At 31.7% G+C, this 25700-nt stretch overlaps 2 protein-coding genes across 10 annotated transcripts in view; both read right to left on the bottom strand.

Annotated features, from left to right (window-relative positions):
- Positions 1-25700, bottom strand: part of LOC119659473 (longitudinals lacking protein, isoforms A/B/D/L) — a 117309-nt gene that overhangs the window by 28137 nt on the left and 63472 nt on the right. The window contains exons 7-8 of one of the 9 annotated variants that reach the window (XM_038067579.1): positions 12415-12519; positions 11260-12350 (exon numbers count right to left, since the gene is read on the bottom strand). The exons of 4 other annotated variants lie outside the window; for them this stretch is intronic. In XM_038067579.1, the coding sequence (XP_037923507.1) occupies positions 12247-12350; positions 12415-12519 (209 nt within the window). In that variant the 3' untranslated portion in view covers positions 11260-12246. Of the gene's footprint in view, positions 1-3245; positions 7049-11259; positions 12351-12414; positions 12520-12886; positions 15866-21566; positions 24473-25700 lie in introns of those variants that run through there. 4 more of the 9 variants (XM_038067570.1, XM_038067571.1, XM_038067572.1 and 1 more) reach the window with 4 other exon arrangements.
- LOC119659477 (longitudinals lacking protein, isoforms J/P/Q/S/Z-like) lies at positions 8915-11173 on the bottom strand. Its single transcript, XM_038067588.1, has one exon. The coding sequence runs from the start codon at positions 10822-10824 to the stop codon at positions 10180-10182; it is 645 nt and encodes a 214-aa protein (XP_037923516.1). The 5' UTR covers positions 10825-11173; the 3' UTR covers positions 8915-10179.

Genomic DNA, 25700 nt, shown 5'->3' with positions numbered 1-25700 from the left:
AAGGTTAACACCAGCTTAGCGAAAACTGCTGATACCAAATGAGAGAAGATCAAAAGTAAATCCATGACATTGTGAAGCTAGAAAATTTTGACTTTTCAAAATGTATAGCCTTGGTTTCTATAGGTAAAAACTAACATATTTTTTAGCCGGAACGATATTCATTGTTCATGAATATTAAACGGAAATTCCTCTATTGGTAGAAAGTAGCGTATGCAGAAAATCAAAAATTTGAGAAACTCTATGATGGTATCCTCCTTAAAAATCATATCAAAATTATTTCCTGAGGAATGCTTCCTTTTAAGGATCGACTTCGACTAGAGCTTGAAAAAAGAAAGTCAAATTGAAATGTAGAATAAGTTTTCCTTTCCTAGAATAGGTTTGACGAAAGTAAAAAAAGAACTATATATTATATTTATGAGTATATATAAATATTGTTTATTTGAAAATGTTCAATTAAAGTACTTAAATACGAGATTTATATTAAAATACTATCCGCTTCAAGAATTTTTCAAATCATGCTGCATAGTTTGGCGAAGTTAGCAGGTATCATATGGACTTATTACACTTTCACATCATATGGAAATTGTTCAAAGCTTTAGAAAGAATAACTTCATTTAAATCTTCAAGTCTTCTGAAGTTGCAAATGCCTACAAATATGAAAAGGAATCAGTATGTGCAACAATCCTCAAAATTTAGCGAAACTGAAGCTTAGTAAATAAAGGTAATATTAATAGTGAATATTTACTATTTGTTTGTGAACATTAATTGTTTCAGTATTCAAATTAACTGATCACATAAAAAATTTTACCCAAATAATCTCGTTATTATAACGTCCCTCTGTTCTGACATATCAACAAGTCTATTTTCATTGTTTTTGTGTGACTGTTTTAGAGATCGATTTTTTCTTATCAGCAATTATAAATGTTCACAAAATAATTTGCATTCTTTGTGTGCATGGGTTTTCCGGTTTCTTTCTCACACCGTTTTAGTTTTACTAAGATCTTATTGTCAGTTTTATTGTGGTAAACATTAATAATATTCAACTCGAAAGCTAAGAAAAGGCTACCATCGAATAACATCAGTACACCAGATGCAAGCAAAATCATATATTAAGGAAAATTCACAAAAAAAGAGAAAATTGATTTGAAACTGCCTACCGTGCAGTTTTTCAACTCAGAGAAAGTTTTTGAAAATTATCGTTTGCACATTTGCCGCGAGTTATTTCGCTATAACTGCAATTCAAAGAACTTTATAGGGCAGAACTATCTCGAAACATTTTATTTCAATAATGTTTGTAAGTACCAAGTTGTTTGGTTCTTAATGCGCCGATCAACCGGTTTTGGGTATACATGCAATTATAAATGATTTCATATGCTATTTCTACAAAATATCAATCAACCCGATATAATGCAATACTGTGGTTCAATAATTTCAAAGTACAGGTTTTTCACTTGGTAGAAAATTTTACTTAAGCGAGTAGTAAGATTTAGCGTTCGGTGAATACACTCTACGAAATAAAAAACTGACATATAAAAATAACAGAACTCAGAATATAGCAGAAATTATGCTTTATTTTCTTTTCCTTTATCCTAGAAATATAAAAAAATGTCCATGAAAACAAAATACTCCGACCTTTTCTGTAGATGTGACGAAAAAGACAAAAAAAGGCAATGTCAATTACAAAGAAGATCGTGTAAGGCACCATCTGCGGAGGAGCAAAACGAACGTTTAACAAAGCCAAAAATAAACTGAGCGCACCTTCAGAAAGTCAGGGATGCGTGACGAAGAGGAATTTAATCAAATGAAGGTGATAACACCACGATTCTTTTAATTCTCCTTATGCTAAGATATGGAGACGACATTTCTACTATTGGGTGTATCCACACAATTTTTCATAAGACTTTTCTTTATATCATTACATTACGTCATATTACATAGTGATGCAAGCAACCATAATGGCAGCTTAACGTGAAGCTTAGGAAGACATCAATATCCTTTCAAATAAAATTACATGTATTATATTTTGGAAGTCTATTTCAAACATCCATTATGTTCACTTTAGGATACCCTTCTTACCCCTGTATAAAAATAGAAGTAAATATTGCAAGCCACATCTTCAAAAATTTATATGAAAAATCACTTTCTTACAATCTCACTTAAACAAAGCATATGATGACATATGAATGTATAGCATGCAGGTCCACTTTTGATTATGTTAAAATTCAAGAGTTATTCATATAAAATTTGTATAAGACAACTTCCCAATGTTTTTTTAAAATTTCTTTGAAGAATGAATTAAGTAAAGTTGTCAAGTGTTCATTACTATAAAACTTAAAAGATATTGGCAAATATTTTTCAAGCAAATCAAACATATAAATTTGCTTTGACCAAACCAAAGGAAACTTACCTACCCGATATAGATTGTAAACAAATAATATCACGTATTCAGTGATAAATTCCACGAAATCCTGAAAAAGAAAACATACTGCGTAAATATTCAGAAACCAGTTAACTTCTCTTACTTGGTCAAATTTACCTTATCGTTTATAAGCGCACTCAACCGCCGATAGATACACTATTTCTAAATGAAATTGAAAAGGAAATTGAGATAGTTTTCGCACAGTTTCCACTATATTTTCTTTTTAATAAACTTCTCTTTCTTCACATCATACATTCATCAGATAAAAAACTAACAATATCCTTTCGAACTAAAATATGAAAAAGAACAAATTGCTTTACCGAAATCCTATACATGAGTAACCCATTGTTTTATTTTTATTTAACAACTGGATCTACTTGTTATAAATTTGAAAGTTGAATTTTAAGCTTTACATTTTTATGATATGTGCAACGATTGATGATAAAGACGAAAACTGCAGGGGTGAAAAAGAAAACGGTAATCTATTGGCATCCGAAAATATAAATCGATATGTTCTAACTTCTTCCTGAACATATCTATATTAAAAAGGTGAATATAAGGAAATTCTTTACGTTCAAATTAATAATTCAACAATTGTATTACAGCCCGTTACCTCGATTTTAGTAAATAAAAAATAAAATAATCCTATACGTTCTTTTGTGTTTATCATCTCATAAATATGTAGCAGAATGTTTGCTTAATAGCTCAACAGTTTAGTATTTAACAATATATAGATATTTCTTAGTGCGCTTGTTTCATAAAATGAACGTCTAATTTAGATTGATTAGTAATTTACATATTCATTGCTTATGTTTCTTTTTTGTACGAAAAACCGCCATTAAATATATTCATTTTGCGACAAAAATTAAAACTTTTTAAGGGGGCTACCGCCCTTGTTCACCTTTCATACTTTCTACTTACTTTAGATTCATTCATTTCAAAGTATTTTGAATTTTCTACCTAATTATACATACATTTAGGAAAATGTTTATATTAACAATGAATCCTTAGCTTTGGCATGGGTATCTTGTAGCTGAAAAGGTTTACTTATATTTTTCACTTAAAAAGAATATTGACGAGGTAATTGTTTTACAAATAGAATCATCTGCCTTAGGCTTCTCGAACAAATTCGGCGATTTTAACTTAAAAGATTTTTACATATTTACAAATGGCATGGCACAATTTCTAACGACCGCCAAATGTAAATTTGCGCTTAAGCAGTACACTGATTCCCCCTCATGGTATTAAGTTTCTTTCTCGTCGCAAATATAATATAACGAACGTGCTATATGCACAAAACATTTTTGTAATTATGTGAGTTTTCACATTCACTTTGTTTTTCAATAAACATTACTCTTTGTAATTCCACTTTATTTCTGAATGCTTAATTTGAAGAGAAGAGCTTAATTATATTTTACAGCATGTAAAAGAGATATTACATAATTTCAATTTCATGTAAATTATAATAATATTATTAAGGTAGAATAATTCAAATTATTATTGTTAATAATAATAACAATCACAAATAATCACATCAATTTTTCTTTCACAGCTCCATGGTTACATTTCATTAACTTTGCTACTTGATACGAAATCATTTTTCAGACACCATTTTTGGTTTTTTAAAAGTAAAAAGAAAATTTTAATTTACTTCGTGCGTTCAAACAATAACTACATACGTTAACTCCAAATTTTTCCACATTTTGATATTTTATTTTAAAAGGGATAGTCACATGTTGCGCAAAATCCTTGTTTCTACATTTACTTTTTATTACTTGGGCGCATTCTTCGTTTCATGTTAACTTTCAAATGTAAAGTATTTTCTTACCGCTATAGCCCATCGGTAAAAATTGTTTTCATAATGATGTTAATAAATGAATGCTACTTTCACAATAACTCATTCTTATTGTCTGAAATACGTGCCCACACATAATTAACTTCTATAATTTTAAATTGCTAACTATACGCAAGAAAGACACTTTACCTCAGGCCAAAAATAATTTTTTAATAGTTAATATTCATTAAAAAATATCACAATCATTATATATATTTTCACTGTAGCAGTTCAATAAAACATATAAATCAGAAAAATTTCGCAATTATTGGTTTCTATCACTCACAGCACAAAGAAAAAGAAAGTTTCTACATCACAATGAGAGAATGTTTTGAAAAAGTTGCAATAAAATAGTTCACCCACATCTACCATAATCTAAAGAATGTATTTTAAAGGATTTTTGGCCTATGCCTTATATCATTCATTGATCTCCTAATAAAAATATTTTCTCATGAGAAATGACTTTAAAGCTTTGATTATGTGCACATATTTTCAAACTTCGCAAAGAATATATCTCATCGTTTTGAAATAAAAAAAGATAGCAATAAGAACTATTTTTCAGACATCATACAATACACAAATCATATTTTAGAATGATTAAAATTGAAATGTAAAAATTTCCAAAAAATAACTTAATTGAGTTAATAAAAACAATAAAGTAAAATAGATAATTTAAGAATTTAAAATAAGATTAAAATGGAGACTATGTTTTATATCACATTCCAATTATTTTATTGTTTCATTCTTGCTGACTATATACGTTTCTATGTATTTATCTTTTTAAATATCGTTTTTATGTATTCATTTTGTTAAATATTAAACATTTTACAATCAATAAAGTTGGTTGAATTATGCCAACTAAACTATAGAATAATGCACATTTTCTACCAAATTAAAGAATTTGGGCATTTAGGCTAGAATGCTGCTCATTCTTTCCTTTTTTAACCGCAGTCGCAGTAGAGCAGTAGATTGCAGTATGCAAAAAAAATGAAATGAAAAATGTCAAATAATGTCACAATATACAAGTAAGCACTTAGTATGGAGGCAAAATTTGAATTGCAAGCATCGCAATAAACTTCTAAGGGGTTAAATGTTTGCTTTTTTGGATTCTACAAATTTTATCTAAAATTTCTTCAAATGTCTTCCCCCTAATATTATAAATGTTTATGAATTTGGGTACCATTTTTCTCTGGTTTTTGGTCTCAACTGAATTGCTTTATCTATTTAATTTCGATCTTTAAATAGAAATCCCCATCAAAAAGTTTACGAGTTGTTGCAAAAGTTTATCGATATACCTCTTTCCAAAGCTTTAAGAGCTATATACAGTGGGCCTTATATATCCAATTCAATTTACTTTCACGGAGCGTCAAAATCTTCGTGAACTATTCATAATATAATCATCATCAACAAACAGTTTACTTTTTCTGAGATGCGTGTTTGATGTTCATTTGACATTGATGAAGTGATCACCTTCTAACAAACTAATAAAAACCTGATAATATTGCTGTTAAGAAAAGTTTTCATTTGCGAATTTATACGGAAAATTTTACGTTCTCTTTATTTTGGAAACTAATTACTTTGACTAAATGATGCCCCATCAATAAATGCCTCGATACAAAAAAAGCAAAGGATTTCTCTTCTCTAAACTTTTGAAGGGCAGACTTAAATTTGGATTTTATTATTGTAATATTGCATATTACTACTCAACAGTGAAATTATCTAACATTATCCGAATTAGGGTTGTATTCTAAAATGAATTATATGTGTTGCGTCAATTATGGTTTTGCAAGGAAAATTCCGATTGGGCGAACATTGAGTGTGGCTTGAATTCAACCTAAGGTTGGACAATTCAACACACAATTCGTTGTTACGTATTAGAATAGGACGCGATCGGAAATTGATCTCAATTTATTCTGCAATACCGAAAACTTAAGCAACTACACTCGTAAACAGGAAAGGTAACCAAACCCTGAAAGCTTATCATCGATTCTGGTGTGTGCGCATATGCAAAACTAAATTATGTTTATGCTTTGATTTTTTATGACAAATAGGACATTCAAATTTCGGCTCAACGCCACATTCAAATCTAATATGTCTATTCAAACTATGCGGTCTCGCATATGAATTACCGCACCGCGGACAGGTGAATGCACCCCAACCTCCAGTTCCGCTCGCGCTACTCGAATTACCTGCACCCGGTAAATTACTGGCACTAGTACTACCACTATTCATTGGTACGCTTAACAATGGACTAGTTAAAGAAGCTGTGGAAACTACAGAAGGTAGGCCCCCGCTGGGCGGTAAATTAACGCCAATCGCCTGTTGCATACTTTCTATACCAATCGGAGAACAAAACTTCACCGCATGTAATGGAGACTGATGTGAGCCTGATGCAGTCGCACTGGCTCCACTTCCCTTTGACGTTGACAATTGCTGCTGCGTTTGTGGGACTGATGTGGTTGTTAGGCAAGCCGATAATTTGGAGATGGGTGATGTTGCTGCTGCAGCTACTGCAGCTACCAAATTTGCATAGTTAGTTCCAATGCCAGCTGTCTGACCTACAGCAACCGCAGTTGCTGCTGTGGTCGAGGCGACCGTTATTGAACTCGTTCCCGCGGTTGCCGCCAAAGCAGGTAATGGTGGAGGTAAAGTGAGAGGTAATGTTGGCGCCGAAGTCGTAGATGTTGCTGCCGCAACCAATTCCTTAATAGTAGCTGTAGTTATTAAACGTAAATCACAGGGTTGATCATCAGGGCTTGATGGAGGAGATTTTGGCCTTTTATGAAGTCCTTCTCCTGTCCAAACGAAAACTTTCAATTTAATTGGTATAATATAATCAAATATCTTGATTAATACTAAAAAAAACATAAAATAAATCTTCATATTTTACAAATATTCAATAGAATGATAGGCTTCTTTATGTTAACACAAACAAAAGCATTCAAATAATGGTAGAAATTTAGCTTAATTCTTTATCAATTTCATATTGACCGTCACATTAGTACTAATCTGTTTCGGTCAAATTTCACACTATGCAAATAAGTTATTCATTTATGATCGATACATATGCTTTTATTATAGTATGAAAAGAAAGCAAACAAGAATTAATTCTCTTTATTTATAATATGTACCAAAAATAAAAATTAAGGAAATCCCATTGTGTTGCATTTAGTTAACGAAGTTTAATGATATATTCATAGCAAATACGATTGAAATTTAAATAACACTTACATTTTTGGAATTTAATCATTTTTCGACATTCAATCCAAAAGTATCAGAATATGAACATTGATCGCAGCATCAAGATGATGTTATGCCATATGTTAAGTAAAATGCTAATATATATGAATGAAAGCGTTATTTAATGATACCCATAACCTTACGTGATATTTCCATTCAATAAGCGTTTGATTTAACGTATTTTAGTCTCATAAGGAAGTAGTATTATCACGACGATTGCATATAGATCAATAAAGTATTTCGCCATTGTATATACGCATTCTCATCCAGTGGTCAATACGAATAGCAAATCTAATTTCCTGGTATTTGCATTCATGCAAATCATACATTTTATTCTGAGGAAATCAAGGAAACATTCTGAACTAAAGTTCCTGCTTTACTTTGTCTATTTTAATAGGACTACATGCCAGCAGATTTTGCCTTTCAAATGAAAGAAAAGTCAAATCAGAAACCCCTAAGAAGAAAAAGGGAAGCACCTTGCCTCTGATACTTAGGTATGTCTACATACATACTAATTCCAAACATATATTTCAAATTGTAGAAATGATATGCTAAACGCATTAAGACAATGAACAAAATTCATTATGTAAAATCTTTCCTCGTAAACTAGAAAACTCCATACTCAAATAAAAAAAATTGAATTTCTCTGTTAATTCGCGGAACATCACAACCACGTTTTTTTTACGTTTTCACGCTACATTCTACACTGAAGTATGCCAAAAATTTCAATTTCAAATTTCCAATCAAAATTTCCAAAATAATTGAACTCATAACATGTTTAAATGTAAATAAAATTTAAATTTATTTGAGAAACGCCGAAATGGAACAAGCAAAATAAGTAAGAAAAAAAAATAATCGGAAATTTTATTTTAAATTTGCAAATGTTATTAAAATTTTATCAGAATGACGTAAACCGAAAATTCTCAACAATTGCTAATATGCGAACTCTTGTGAGCAGAACCAAGAAAAAATCTTGAAAATAAAACTACAGGTAATAGTGCTAAAAACATATCAATTAAAATAGGATTACAATAAAAAGAACAAATCTCTACTTAAAGTGATATTATTTGTTTAAGCATTCCGGTATCCAATAAGAACACTCCGTACGCCATCAGTGTTACTATTAAGGGATGCATTTAGCTTTATAGACTCCCGTACTCCGAAGAACCTAAAAATATACTAATGTTAATAAAAATATCCTGTTTATCAAATTTGATTTAATAATAATGTTAAAATAAAAATTATATTTGTTTCCATTTGATTTTAACAATGTGAAGAGCCGCTTTTACACCCTCTTACTTTTCCAATAGTTGGTTTTCGTATCATCTATCAATCCTTAAATACACCTGCACTGCACAAATAAAGAATACTAGACCAAAATGTCCATATATGATTTCGGAATAAGTAAAAACGACAAACAATAAAATTTTGAACGAGTATTTATTATTTAGTTTCGGTTTTCCATTTATATTCAACTCATTTGTGACTTAAACTTACCCTATAGAAAATGGTACAGATAATTATTATTATTGAACATATATATTTTGTATTGTTGCAAACCAAATTGATTTCAAATGTTGTATTTTCCACTAAGCAATTTTCAATTCAGTTTTTAGTGTATGATCTCCTTTAGTAATAATAAAATAGAGGTTATTTCAATCGTATTTACTGGTATTGAAACATTATCCAGTATATAATTTAGAAATTTTGTTGCACTAATAGAAGGAATAAACTATTTGCAAATTATTCGATATGGGTAAGGTGGCTAACATATTTCTTTGTAAAAAAGTAAACTTTTATTATTACGACTCGTTTCAACTCCACGTCATATTATCTAGCTAATTTTGAATAAATTATTATAAAACTATGAATACATAAATTGATTAAATATAAAGAATAAATATTACGTTATATAAATATGTGTGTAAAGAATAGACTGAGAAGCAAATTATAAATGATAAAACATAGATATTTGACTAGAATTTCATATATTCTCAGATGATGACCTTTTTTATTGTACATTACCGCTTTACCTAACGATGGCCATGTTAAGTTTCCGGACTATTTCAATTCACCATGTTGGATAATTCAATGCTATGCAATTTTTTTTAAATGACAATCAAATATACTTCCAATACATTATATATATGTATAAATAATGAAAATTATGTATATAAATTATGTGTTTCAAAGATTTTTCAATTATCAATCATAGTATTAGTTAAATTTCAAAGAGCTTCTTTTGACTATTTGCTTCATTTGAAAAGCCCAAAAATCAATACGTTTGCTTTTTTGATCTTTAATTTACTCTATTGTTTATTCTGTTAGTTTTAATTTTATGTCAGGTTCTTATTTTTAATAAAGAAGTTAGATTGACAAAAGTTGTTACATTCATACGCAGTTCGCTACGCATTAATTAGACAGAATGCTTTAACGTTCAACATTCTATAAAAACCAAGTTGAAAGGTTGAAGAATAAATCAGGTATTAGATTTGAGAAGATTCGTGTGGAACACATCTTCATGTTAAAGATTTGCTCACCGTATATGAACGGATATTCGACATAGATTGATGTGAAGCATGCGATTCTATCATATTTTTTATATTGCAATCGAGTTTTTCTTCGACCACATTAAACAAGAAATTACCAATTTAAGCTTGGATGATTTCTATTTCCACATTTCATTTTATTGATCGTCCTTGCTTCGACATTTAGTGTTTAAATGTCTTTTTAAATTACTGTGAACGTTAGTGCGGTATCCACACATCTTATTGCAAAAATATCGTGGCGGCTGGCCACATTCATTTTTCAAATGACATTTCAAACTATTTTTCCACTTGTAATTACGATTGCAATTTCGGCAGATCCATGGTTTTTCATAATCACCATTATAAATCATGTCATCCGAATGCTCTAAGCTTTCTTTACGAATTCGTGAATTTTGAAATAGAATTCGATATCTTTTATCTGTGTTGCCCGTTCCGTTCGCATTACTATTCATAGGCTGAATGTTAGTCCCACTTTGAGATTGCAGTATACGTGGTTTAGAACGAATAGACACAGTAGGAGAACTACTTGATGATTTTCTTGACTTTTTTACTGCAGCATATACCGTAGTTGTTACATCAGACATTAGAGATTTTTCCGTTTTTATCGGCTCGAATGCCCAAGAAATCGGACTAGAAATCTTTATATCATAACTAAAATCTGCATTACCTTCACTGCGATTGCTTTCGTGAGCAGTGTTCGTAGATGGACTTGGACTAGTGCGTTCAATTTTCACTGTAACGCCTGCTAATTCACTAGCGCTTTCATCATTCATATCTCCCATTGCAGTTGTAGCATCACCGTCTCCCTTCTCACCATCATCAATGCCATCAATGCAAGCATCACCACCGTCAGTTTCGATTGCTTCATTAGGCAAAGCATCCTTTATTTCCAATCTCCCAACTACTTCGCCTTGCACATTTTTAATATGGTCTTGATTTGGGTTAGTTTTTAGGTGCAAGTAATAATTAATTTATGGATTATTTTAGTATTTTTTGTTAGTTAAAGTTGAAAATGGTTACAAAGTTAGCGTGAAAATAGAAGAAATATATAAATAATGTTAATATTTTTATAGGCGCTTTTGACAATCTATAGGAAAAAACCAAAAAGAACCTTTCAAATACCACAGCTACGAAGAAAAAAGAAAAAATAAAATAGATTAATATGTCAATACAACATTTAAAAAAAAACACAGTTTATGATAAAAATCGAAAAAAAATTATGGGATCCACAAAATGCTTCTCTAGTAACAGAGAATCCAATTTATTGACAGAGCAACGAAGGTTACGAGAAATCTCAATATAATAAGCATATTTATTTTATCCTGGTAAAAACTCGGGCTGTAAATTATAGAAATACTGCTATCAGATTTCTTTGAACAGATATTGTAATATTTTTTTTTTAAGATTTTCTGTTGTACAGCACGAGAAAAATAAGCGTGTGCCATTTGTAGATTCGAACATTTTGACTCTTGTTTGATTAAAGTTAGAAGCAGTTTTAAAAAAATATATTCACAGGGAACATATATCATTTTTCGCACAATGGAATTTTTCTTGAAACAGTGGTAAATATTCTAGGGTACTTCATATTACCACGATAGTTTAAGTAATTCCTTAACTTTGCAAAAGAAATGAAATTGGGAGCTTAAGAAAGGCTTTTGCTGATCTTACGTGAAATTTCAGATATGTACGTAGCCAATAATATGATCGCAGACCAAATGTTGATATACCGTGATGTTCCAGTTGAAGTAATTTCCTATTGGTGTTTTGGGTATTGCAACTTAGTTAGTAATACCGAGTTGTGCAGGTGAAAAAGAAGTTTCGCGACAATAGATTGGATCGTTTCCAAATAAATTACGTTGGATGGTGTGGCCAAGATACATGCCACAAAAAAAAATTCTTAAAAAGCAAAATGTTCAACCGGCGCATTTTGAATTTTATCCAGTTGAAATTTTCCTCCCAAATACATGAAAAGTAAAACCAATTTTTAACCTGAAACCATAACGATTGCAATCTGAACGGAATATGTAAGGTACTGATCGAAAATTGTCACTCTGAAAATTAATGTGCAGACAAATTCAAGGGGTTCGTTGTTATTTTCTATTAGTAAAGGAAAGCTTTACAACGCTCCATAACATAGATGACTAAATATGACAAAGATGGTTTGTCAACAACAAACACGTACATCTTCTATAAAATATCAACTTTCATTGGAGGAGATAATAAAAAATGAACATTGCTGAATTTTTCTTATTCACCGAAAATTTCATCACTTTCAGCATTCGCGATTGCGATCGTTTTGATACCGATTCTATTGATATGAAAAAAAAAAAACTAAAAATCTAAACAATAATGATTTGTTGAAAATAGTTTACTTGTGTCCTTTTCTTTTCCAGTCACTGCATGATCCGTCATCATTAACCAATTTTTAACGCGTATCCGAGCATATTGCACTGTGTTAGAACTGGGCATTTGAGTACCTGTAACGATAATTCAGAAGAATATAAATAGCATATGGATGTTTTGCCCCCGAACAGATTCTCTATTGTAATACAAAATTCACAAATGATTCCACTAGTACTACAATATTGTCTAAATTATTGCAAAAAAATAATCTTAATATTTTTATTCACAACTAATTAAAATATTCAGGTATTCTTCTTCAAAAATTAAAACAAAATAAAACAATTGCTTCATTTCATGTAAATGATAACACTCTTTCGTACTTACACGTTCGGTGTACTCACAAATAATTAATGGCAAATAATAAAATAAGAGTCGAAAATCTAAAAATAATAACAAACCAATGGGATGTAGAATTACAGAAATATAGTCATTAAAACATCGTTTTGTGAATAACATCTTTTTATCATTCAATAAAAAATTACGTTTAATACATAAAATTCTTATTATCAATCAATATAGCACAAAGAAATTCTTGAACTGTTTAATGATTTCTTTTGTTCCATCGGATCACTATTAAAAATTATTTGCTCTTAAACGTATATCAAATGGATCATACAGCTTTGCTTTTATTGGTGTTAATGGCACCATAATATGGAATATTAAATGAGTATTGTCTCATATGTTTATATGTAGTACATATTGTCGCTTAAAATCTGCACCGCCCAAACGGAGTTCCATTCATTTAAAACATGTCATTTCATCCAAAATCGTAATGTCAAGTAATTCACCTGATGGACGATTTGAAAAACGTTTCAAGGGCTTTGTACACCTCTGAGCTAAGTATAATCATCTCTTGAACGACAATATACATACATATACATAATATCATTTCTTCAAATTTTATAACTACCGTCTCTTAACGTATTATTAACAGAAATTTCTTGATATTCAAATCATATGCCTAACTTACATTCAGAACCGAAAACGATATTTTTCCAGTATTCATCTCTGCCGAACTAGATCCGCTTACTCTTACTATTTACTTGGAAATTTTGGAATGTTTGCTGATCACAGTACTTTTAAACAGACAAACTTGAACAGGATCATCCAATGCCTTTAAATTTGTACAACCATTGTATAGCAACCCAATTGGTTATACTTGCAGTAGAAATGAAATCAAGGTAAACTGCATGAAATACTAATGATAAATTAACAATATTTATTTTCTTACTAATCTTATCAAAACTTCCTGAGCAATGTTTATCTTAAAAACTTAATACACGAATATCTATGTCTCAATCTACCTGAGAATATTGGAACCAAATGCTACCACACTTACTTTATTTAAATTCCCTGATTTTCATCCATTTAACTTTAAATGTACCTGATTTGACTATCAAGAAATTCCAATATAGGAATGATTTTTTTTTACAACTACCTATAAACAGAGTCAATTAATCATATAAAAATATTTCAAAAATAACACTAAAACTATATAAAAAGGCACTGTTTTGGAAAATATACACTTTGTTTCAGTTGTTTAACATTACAATTAAACATTATATGCTTAATCTATTTTATTGTATTTGATACGAAATATATATTTATACATAGATAAAAAAAATAGAAATGAGGTAAAATGTTGACCACCATAAAAATAGGAATATTGTATTCATGGTAATAATAACATTAATGAGTTTCTGCAGTCCGGATCCACCATTCAAAAAAAAAGGAAAGAAAATAATACAGTTCGCCAAAGGCACGGAATATGGTATGCTTTCTACAATATTGTTTTATGAAGCCTTATTTTGCTTTTGATAAGAGAAATATCTGCACCTCAATTAACAAAAAAGGTAAATGAATTGTTAATAATTTGCAAAAAAAAATTGGGAATCCACCAAACCAGTGTATATTGCTATTAATATTTCGCTGTTAATTTTCCTGTTCATATTCCATCCAACGGTAGCGATTGTAATTTAATGATTTTCCCTCCAAAATAGAAGAAGCCAATGAATATTGAGGAATTTTTATTACCTGTGCTGAGATTACCAAGTCTTTTGTAAGCACTGAAACTGTTGGCAGGATTTTTCGTTGATTTAACAGGATATAAAAAGATTATTAACACCTAATATGTATTTTAAAAATCAACTGCTTTTTCAATGCTACTTCAAAAAAACTTTCCACCATCAAACAAAAAGTACAAACTTTTCATATGAATTTTAAACGAGGATAATTACTAACAATTAAATATTAGAATAATTTCACATGGTTTGTATAAGTGTACTGTAAAATGTCTTTTGCCGGATGGGGTCGGAATATCTGCATAATTTGTTTAAGATCAACACCTATACTGCAAATGTAATATCGCGGTTTCTAGGAAACTATCACTGATAATCTTGAAAATATCCCATTCTTAAAAAAATAAATCGATTATTTCTGGAATGCCTGCATTTTTAATTGGAAGATCGATTACCAGAGTACATTTGTACTTAAAGAGTTCACGAACATTTCTTGAAAAGCGAAACTCATATACACATCTCAATTTTGAAGAAATTCTTCAAAACTGTCTTTTTTTTCAAGTATTCACATTCAGTCTGATTTCAGAATATTCTTGAGATTTTACTTTTGCTTCTATATATTCTTGAAAAAGGCTACACCCTGTAAAAGGGCTGATAGGTTAGGGCTTCCGCTAGAATGAATTAACATTAGATGAATCCTCTGTAAACATTTTAACATCTTCTAGCTTAATGAATTTCTCTTTATGCATACGCTCCATGTGTCGGCCAATATGCATTTTCTGTTTAGCACGATATACACAAAATGGGCATTGAAATTGTGGTTCTTTGCCACATTCCCACTTTTGGTGATTACGTAACGAGGATTTCAATTTATATACACGCCCACAATCGGGACAAGGATGTCCACTACCGTTACTATTACTTAATACGCTTAAGCCCCCCCCTACACTACTAAGTAAACCTAAACTGCACAGGTTGCCAGCTATGTCCCGAACACTTTTGCTTAAAAGTGATCCAGAAGCAGTATCTTGTAATTCTCCACTATTCGTTCCCAATATATTAGATCTTAACGCGGGAGAAATTCCACTACCGCTACCCCCACCACCACACGCTGCTCCCCCGCCAGAATTGCCACTGACTGTAGCGACATTTGATCCATTTGGCGACGAATATAACGATGACGGTGGGGGTGATTTTCGACTGGTTACTGACAGTGATGATCCCGCCGCTGTCGATATAGAGGTAGGAGCACTTTTCTCTAAAGTGCTTACTGATAGATCCGTGGGAAAAATTAATGGATGTACACCTTCACGCAATTGCGTTACTAAAGGCATCGCCAATCGCGCGTTCCACTGATCCCATGTAAGACCCGCTATACGTGTAATACTTAAATCTTCGGCTGCTGAAAATACACGTGGATGAAAAAGAAAATATTGGAGAAATAATAACCATGGCAATATCAAATCAAATATAAAATAACCTAATTTCTTGTTAAATAAATTAAATAAGAATAATCTATTAAAATAAATTTATATACGATGAAATGCAAGATGATGAAGGGAAGAAAAGAATATATAGCGACAAAATAACATACGTATTGAAAATTATAAAGCTATATCAACTTTACATCTTAACTATCATTATTTTTGAGAAAAAGATTTCCTTTCAATTAGTTTCAGAGCTTTTATGGTATGGATTAATTCAATAAAATTTTTATAAAATATAATAAACAAGCGATGAGAATAATTGAAACAACAAAAGGTGACAAAGTTTCAAAATATTCGCTTATATTTCGAGAATAAAAACAAGAAATTATCAGCAAAATAAACTAGCATGTACTTTCCAATTTTTAATCACTGATAAATTAATTTAACACTCTCTTTGGAAACGTTATTCAATAGCTCAAAATTAGTATCGATTATACATTTGTAGTTAGAGAGTGGAAAAGAAAATTGCTTCAAAGTTCTACCTTAATTGACGATGTATCACATTATATTTGAAATAATTATAAACGCTGACACAACAATCCGATCTGGACCTGGTACCCTAGGAGACGGTGTACTTGCCTGGCACTATTACATTTAGCTAAACTATAAAAAATTGTGTGGAAAATTAAGGAATGGAGGGATTAAGGATTTAATAAGAATACGCGAATGAAATGAAGTGGAATCTACTGGGGTAGGGTGGTAGGAGTGGATGCTATGAGGTTTAGTTTAGTCCAGTTACGTTCATCATATTCGATTTTTGGAAAAAATGGTTCGTGCCTTTTAACAACTCATAACTTTCGTAAAAAGTTTGATTTGAAATCATGTAATTGAATTCCCGAAAAAAAATTTTCTGGAACTTACGGTAACGAAATCGCAGAATACTATAAATTATTCTGAGAATTCCAAGGCGATCGGAGTTAATCAAGATGACCCATTGGGAATTCCCAGAACCTCCTTCAAGATAATTGTTAAAGGAATATCATTTAACCTGTATAAAATTCTTACTACGCAGAAGCTCCAGGATAAGGACCAACCCACGCGCCTGAAATTTGACAAAGCAATGCTACGGAGAATGATATTAAAGATTCTTGTCCATCAGCGACAACATACGAAACTGCTGTTATTACGCAAGTGATCTACACTCGGAACGAGTCAGTGTGTGTAGTTGCAGAGTGAGAAATCGATTTTTCGTACTTTTTCAGAGACACCGTCAAAATTGAATGATGTACAGCAGTAAAGCATTTATGGAACCAGAGCCTAAAACAAGAAATAAAACCATACATGTTTCCACCAAGATGCGCCACTTGCCATAATGTGAAGATTTCACTTGTATGCTTCGAAAAAACTTCGATTACTGTTTGACCTTTAACCATACTCTGACTCTGGCTGGCCGGCTCATTAATGTCACGTTACATTGCAAAATTTTTATCATCAAAAACTTTCTCCTATCTAGGGTCGAAAATCACAACCGATAACAGCTAAGATGATGAAATCCGCGCACGGTTGTTGTCAGCCAACAAAGCCTATTTCAGCTTACAAAAACTGTTCCGCTCGAAACGTCTCATCATAGGGTCAAAGCTCTTACTGTACAAGACAATGATCTTGCCAGTCCTCATGTATTCCTCGGAGACTTGGGTTTTTAGCAAGAAGAATTGCGAACTCTTGGCTGCGTTCGAGAGAAGAATCCTCCGAAGAATATTTGGCCAAATACATGAGGATGGACGATTCCATAGCCTACATAACGATGAAATCTATTAGCGATACCATGGCCGTCCGGTTGTGGATAAAATCCGGCTTAATAGGTTACGGTGGGCGGGTCACTTAATCCGTATGGATGAGGATGATCCAGCCCGGAAAGTCTATAAGGGCAATATCTATGATAAAAAAAGAAGACGAGGCAGACCCTGCCTAAGATGGAGCGATGGCGCAGGTCAGGGACGCCAGAGAGGTGGACCTCGGTGCAAAACCGGGATGGTTGGAGTTTCTTATTGAGGCAGGCCTAGACCGGATACCGGTTGTTGCGTCGTTGATGATGATGATGACTCTTGCTGGCCGGCTCATTGATGTCACGTTACATTGCAAAATTTTGATCATCAAAAACCCGCAGAGGATAACTCATTTCTAAAATCTAACTTATCGACATCGCTGTCGTTATAGGCACAGCCTGCCAACTGACTTCGCGATACCGTTCTACATGATCGAAAAAATCACCTAGACGCTGCGAGCGCCCCCCCCCCCGCCAAAAAACATTATTAAATTTGACAATGTTAGATTTTTATCGATATCTATTATTAGGTCTGACGAGAGAGAGAAGCGTTCATTTTAATTGAATGAAGACCGTTAGATGGTTGAAATTTGAAACTAGTAATGGATAATGATTGTAAACAAGAAATTAGAGATAAGATTTTGGATATTTAGGACAAATTTTGGCCATCTGTATCTATCTATGAATTCTTCACTTATCATCAACCTTGAAAATATGACTATTTACCATAAAGAAGGGCAAATTTTCGACGCTTAGATCCGTTATCAACAAATAACACAACACCTTCCTAAATTGGAATTGGACCTGGACGGCCAAAATTTTCCACATTTTCGGCTATAAAACCCATTGAGTCATTACAATATTCAAAAACGAAATTAATCCATTAGACGATTGGCGATGTCTAGTAGGATATGTAGGTGGAAAATATTGCACAAATAGTGACAAAAATAGCAGCTCAGAGATGAAGAAAAAGCACGAACGAGTGAATCAATCGCGAACCTGTGACAAATAACCGAAGTATTTCATGAATGAATGTATGTTAAAGCCGTTTATTCCCAAGCATGTTCAATTTGTCGAAGAACGGAAAGTGGAAGGTTGAGATAAAACGATTTTTCAATTTTCTTTTGTAAACTTTATATGAACCGGGTTTGGATATGGACATAAATTATGTCATTAGAAAAACCATTAAAAATAACTTTTTCATGAGGCTTTTTACTTTCTCAACTGATTTTCAAGATGATTTATGAACTTCATTTGACAATATGTCGAATAACTCGTTCCAAAATTGTATGGTTGGATAGTTTCTAGATACCGAACTTGTGACAAAGTCAAGACAGCATTTTTCACTCCACACTGTCCTCTTTCCAGTTAGTGTCACACATAATACTGGCTTCCAAAAAGTAATGCGCCCTTAATTTGTTAATCTACACAAATAGATGTGGAAAAAAATTTACACATTTTCCACATATACACATGTGAGCACGCCATGTCTGCAAACGTAACCGAAATTTTAATTTATAATCCTAGCAACAAATTGATATATTTTGAGTAACATTCTTTGAAATTGATCTCGATGATCATAAGTTTAATACCTAATTCAAACATATATGAAATGTGAATTGTAAGTACTATACGTAAGTACTACTACGTGCTAGAATGCACATAAAGTACATGCATTCGGCAGATTGTAATGTTTTTTTCACTCATACGAATATATCGATATTTGACAATTTTGAAGCAATTTTCATGGAAAGTCCTACAATTACTATAGTTATTTTAAACTTATTTTTATAAACCTTACAAATTATATAAACATGAAAATCAACCAAAAGTTGTTTGCGAATATATCCGAGGTAATGATTTTCCGATGAAAAACATATTCTTGTATTTTTTGATTGTTTATCAAACGAAATAATAGCGGAGCATTTAATAGAGTTGCGTGATTCTTTGTGGGATTTATTTTTTCTTTGTCACATTGCCGTGTTGATCATCTGACTTAACCATTTCCAGATTTTTAAATTTCTCCATTCAGTCACCTAAAAAGAAAATAGATTAATATAAAATAGTAAATAAAACCATATTCTCCTTGAAGTTCGCCACATTTTCCAAAAACGCGAATTAATGAATATTTAAGGAATTATTTTGATGAAGTAACAAATCCACTCTTATTTAAAAAATATTTATTTCAGAACTATTGCACACGATGATTTTTTTAAGTTTTAATAAAACGATGAACGACAATAAGTTTATAAAAGCCACATTCTTCCGAATAGTTAATATGGATCTTATCTAGATTTTTTTTTTAATTTTGCGGAAAGCTGTAGTTCATTTCAATATCTAGGAAAATTTATTACTTGTGATTATGCTTTGAGCACAATTATTGCTCAAAAACAAATCTAAGGAATAATACGAATGTCATTGCATGTGCGCTGATAATCTGAATTAATAAAAGTAACAAATTTGTCTTCTGTCTTGATAGTCCATGCACAATCAGCACGCTTTACCCTATTTTGAATTGGTAAGAGGGTAACTTTAATTTGGACTATATAATCCTACTTGAATACCCCTTCCCCTTCCCTTCCATCTTCCACCAACAGCTCATGTGTCCCCTTGAGTCTTTCGACTTCTATGCTATATCTGCTTGCTTAACTAAAGTTTGATCGAATCGACTTCTCTTAACCAAATTATGAATTCGTTTCAAATGCTGAAAAAGATGTTGCTTCAATTTTGCTGAATATGAACAATATTCACATTTGAAACGCCGTGGCTTTCCGCAATAACTTAGATGATTATATAGAGTCGTCGTCAATGAATACACGCGATGGCAATTCGGACATCGATAACACTTGCGCCCATTCGATATAATTGTACATTTTGACATCATTTTATAGCTCAATATCGGCTCAAACTCGTCATTACTAATTGGTATTAATGTATTATAATTGACGAACTGCCCTTCATGATTAACCATATTTAGACTGGATATCTCGGATGTCGAAGTTTTATGACAGTCACTACCTGAGCTCCAATGAAGAAATTGATTATTGCTTTGTGCATATTTCATTGTAATTGTATGTTTCCCACCAACGACTGTGAAGGAAGAAGTGTAAGATGAATAATTATTTGGACATGTGAGTTTCAATATCGTACTTATTTAAGCAAATGAATATAGCTATTCACCAACTACAAAGAATCCTACTTTTTGTTGTATTTCTACAATGTAGAATTCAATACGTTTTTTAGCCAAGAGTGATAAAATATATGCTTTTTTACTTTAAAGGAAATTTGATAGTAAAAAGTTAACACAAGAATCACCCAGAATGGCAACTAAACCTAAATTAACATTCAATTGTCATATTATCCTAGGCGGGGCTATTCATTTATGGACGAAGTCAATTATTGAACAAGAATAACACTAATAATCTATTATTATGATTTTAGCAGCACTGTTCAATAGCCGCCTTAAGTAATTTTTTATTGACAGTAGATTAAAATGACTTAAATCGTAGCATTGATTACATAATTATAGAAAAAAATATGTTAATAATCGCCTGTTTCCATTTTTACTACCTACAACCATTTAATAATCAGAGGTTTATGTATTTAAGGTCTTGGTATCGTTTAACTCACTTCTGAGTAGATGGAGAAAAGCATGCTACTCTTTGTATTCTCATTTCAGATGAATAGTTTTATAGTTGCGTTGTCGATCACCTAAAAAGAAAATATATTAGGAATAATGACCCATCATTACAATTCAAAAACGCAGCTGGGAAAATAGTAGGCGATTTGGATGGAAAGACTACAACAAAGTGAGAAAAGGCGATTGTTATTTTAGAAATGAAACAACTTTATGAATTTTAAACGTTAAATTATTTTACAACTCAATTTTGATGATCCTTAACATTAAATATTTGTTGTTCTTTTTTTCATTTTAAATATCCTTATACCTAACTGATGTTCAATATTATTTTGGCTTTACAATCAATAGATCTCTACCATATTTGTTTTTCTAATCATTCTCTTAAGCTTTTCATAATTTTGTCTACATTAAACATATCAACTTTAGTTACATGGTTATAGAATAGAAAAAAATAAAAATCTTGATTTGAATCAGAAATTTACTCCTCATGTTTACTGCCTGATATTTTCAATTTGACATTGAAGATTTTAATTAAAAACTTTGTGTATCTCATAATTTCGTCGTTAAAATATTTGTACGTTTATTTTATGCACTATAAGAGTTGGGAAGAAGTTAACTGTAAGTTTCAGGATTTTCTCTTTGTGTTGTTTGTTTAGAGAAAGGCTAATGAATCTAAGATTGCTTTACGTTGAAAGCAGCAAAAAAAATACTAAAGAACTAAATAGCTTTTCTATGAACGTCTTATTCTTTTGTCATACTTTTTTGCATGAATTAAATAAATGAGGTACTGTTACAAAGGAGAAAATACATTTTCGTTTATGATTAGTGCATTTTCAAATACTACCATATGCATATTTCTGGTAGCAGATGAAAATTCAGTAGTCACGAAAAGCGGCGAATATTTGCACTTTGCAACAATTTCGGTTAGTAAAAATTTCAATTTTCATCAATACTGTTGTCAATTAGAAATATATGAAAACTGCAGTTACATGAATAGAAAATTGATAGTTGAAGAAAAGCAATTCGAGTGCTACAGAATAGACTTCAGAACGAAGTTATATACAAACACATAACTATCAAGAAAATAAAGAATTCCTTGCTATTACAAAAAGTCTAACTGTGACCAATATTTCTGAAACAAAACATATGTATATCAGGCATAGCTTTGAAAGGACAGTTTTGGAACGCCTTTTCTCGTTTGTATATATTATTATGGAATCAAGTGATTCCCAACAAAATGCAAATACATCCATATTCAAAAGTTATAAAAGAGTGTCCTCAATGTATTTAACCGATTGCTTTTAATGAAATCGAAATATCAAGGCTTTTCAAAGATGAAAAATACATATAAAATACACTGTGTTTATAAGAAATGGGCCTCCACTAATTACACTTCTACTTTAATATTGGATAAGTAGAAAATATTTCTATTTTATATTCCCACTTTACTTTTCAAACATATGATGTATAATTTCATTGTTTTTTTTCCAGTAATACGGAAATGATTTCCCACATTTCAATCTTGGTAGCCTTTAACAAAAGCATCATTTATTGTGAATTCCAAATAAGTTACTATTATAGAAAGACTGAAAGGCTGGTATTGATTTATTTTTTAAATTCAACGCGAATGGCGAGTATAATATGCAAACTTTTTAAATGATCAATGATCATTATCAATGATATCAAAACAAATAGCTCTACCTGAAAACATTTAATATGCAGTTCAGAAGTCTTTGGCTCTTAAGTATAAGTTAACCCGGTCCAACTTCACGTAACGTGATGAGTACTTCTCTGTACTAGCTTTTCAAGTTGGACCTGCAGCAATAAATTCAGGATAAAATTTTTAAGTTGTACAGAGAACAAACAAGAAATCAATCCTATTCTGCCGTACTGATCCAAACAAAAAGAAAAAGCGGTGAACGATACATGCACACAGACATTATCCGACAGTGCAATTTATCGATCTATTTTAACTACATAAATATCCGGCATTTTTCCTCGTTAATATTCACCTAATGTGCTGCTTTACAGTTGTTCCAAAAGTGTTTATTTTTTTAATTACATTTCTATTAAAAAATTAAATTTTGGACCATTCACATTGAATCATAGAACAAAATATGACATTAAAGGTAATGACAATAAATCGGTTGGAAAGTATAATGAACGATGCGTAGCTAGATATCTGAGAATAGATTTCCATCATTTATTAACAAAACTATCCTACTATGTATACAGACAATTTCGCAGATATGACGAAATTGCATTCCTTTCTTTAACTGTACCAGAAACTCAATTTGTTTTAAAATTATATTGTGCGCCGGCCCCGTTTACTTTCAAGCTGTGGTTTATCAGGGTGGTGTTTTCGCACATGAACACCTAAATTGCCTCTTTGTTTCGCCTTATATGAACAATATGGGCACGGATGACATGGCTCCTTACCCCCACATTCCACATTTTCATGGCGCCTTAATGTCGATTTCCAACGATATTTTTTACCACAATGTCGGCACACATAAAGTTTCTCGTTTTCATCACTTTGGGTCATTGATGAGTCGCTCAACGATAATTCATACGTTGTGGTTTGATGAGTTTGCTGTGTCTGCGGTTTCATTGGGCTTGTTGTTAATAAGGTGTAGCTTTTTGTAACTGTGGTTTCGTGACATTGTCCTGGTGAATCGGAAGGTGAACCTGCATGCTCCGTGGTTACTTGGGTTACTTGACTTCCTTGCATATGTTCACTTATTTCTGCAGGTGCGAAGCCTATCCCTATTTTGGTGCCGTCGGGTAATTCGATATCATCAATTTCTGCATATTTCACCAAATCACTTATAATCGACGCTTGAGCTTGTGAATTTAGATCGATTTCCTGTATTTCATACTTTTTTTCTTCGTGCCTTTCAGTTATTTGAAGACCAGCATTACTGTTAGCTTGTTGGATCGGGCTGAACTTTCCACGAGAAAATTTGATACGTGGTCCTATAGTTTTCTGTTGTAGGTTTACTTCCCGAAGTCCAAGCAAGTTATTTATGGCTTGAGCGTCACCAACCGGTTGAATAATAGTTGTTGTACCAATAACAGTTGAAGTTGACGGAGTTGCTTTCTTCAGCTGAATTAACTCTGTTTGAAAGTAAAATGTATGTCAAAATATATTGGAATTTATTAAAAGATGTTCAAAGATTGCATAAATATAAAAAATCCTCGCAACAAGCAACCAAACATGAACAGTATAATGAAGAGATTAGATGATAAACGTTCTTGCATTAATTATGCCGGGTTATTTTTAAGAAATTTTCTAAATCGAAATACAGCATACGCTTCAATTGATAAAGAGAAAATCTTGCCTGATTTCATCGATTTAAAATTAAATGGTGTTATGAGATCATAGCTATAACACTTGTGTTGTGTTGTCATAAAGTAAATTTTCATTTTTTTCCAAGCTACCCTTCTTTGCTGTATACATACAATTATAGTTGAGAAATGTTTCTTGAAGTAAACAAAAATTATTAACTCAACCACTCAGATATCATAATACTGCTAACATTAACTCCAATCAAATATCATTCAAGGATTCTCAAGTGTTTCGATTCATGAATGGTAAAAAAAGAAAAGAACAAAATAGAAGAAGAAAAAACGTAATGACCCAATAAGACCTTTCTTCACTCCGTCAGCCAGTACATATTAATTTATTTCGGCGTAACTAAGCTAAAAAAAATCAAAATACTTTCATTTGCCTTCCTATCTGAATAAATACTAATCGTTCCCAATATAGCATCACGGAAAAAGATGACAACGAAAATGACAACTTTGACCCAACATAATTTTGTTACATTAATAACAGTACGATTCCCACTAAACTGTATATAGTATCATGTCAATTGTTACGGTTCTTTTTCATGGCTAATCGAAAATGAAAATAAAACTTTTATCCGACCCGTTTTGAAATACTCAATAATATTTAACCTCGGCAATCAATGCTCGCAATTTCATCCATTCAGATAATATTTAACCAATTCTACTGCTTCTGTAAATGGTAATATAATATGATTTCATATGATGTAATGGTACGTAATGCTAGATGATATGCATATGTAGCTTGCAGTTATCACATTGCTTAATAAATGAACTTCGCTTGCGCAGGATTTATAATTTCGGTTAGACAATTTCTAAGAATGGTTTCTCGATTTGTTTGTGCAATTTTTAACCCTTTCTGTTCATAATATCCACGAACAAGTGAAGTGAAGATCTGACCCTCGCACACAGTTGAACAATGTTCAACATGATGTGGATGTGGTTAGTGCAGAAACATCCAAACTGACAACCATCTTTCCAAGTCTTTTTTCTACGT

The sequence above is a fragment of the Hermetia illucens genome, chromosome 6 (assembly GCF_905115235.1).
Source record: "Hermetia illucens chromosome 6, iHerIll2.2.curated.20191125, whole genome shotgun sequence".
Classification (NCBI taxonomy): domain Eukaryota; kingdom Metazoa; phylum Arthropoda; class Insecta; order Diptera; family Stratiomyidae; genus Hermetia; species Hermetia illucens.
This window is presented reverse-complemented; position numbering and strand designations above follow the sequence as displayed.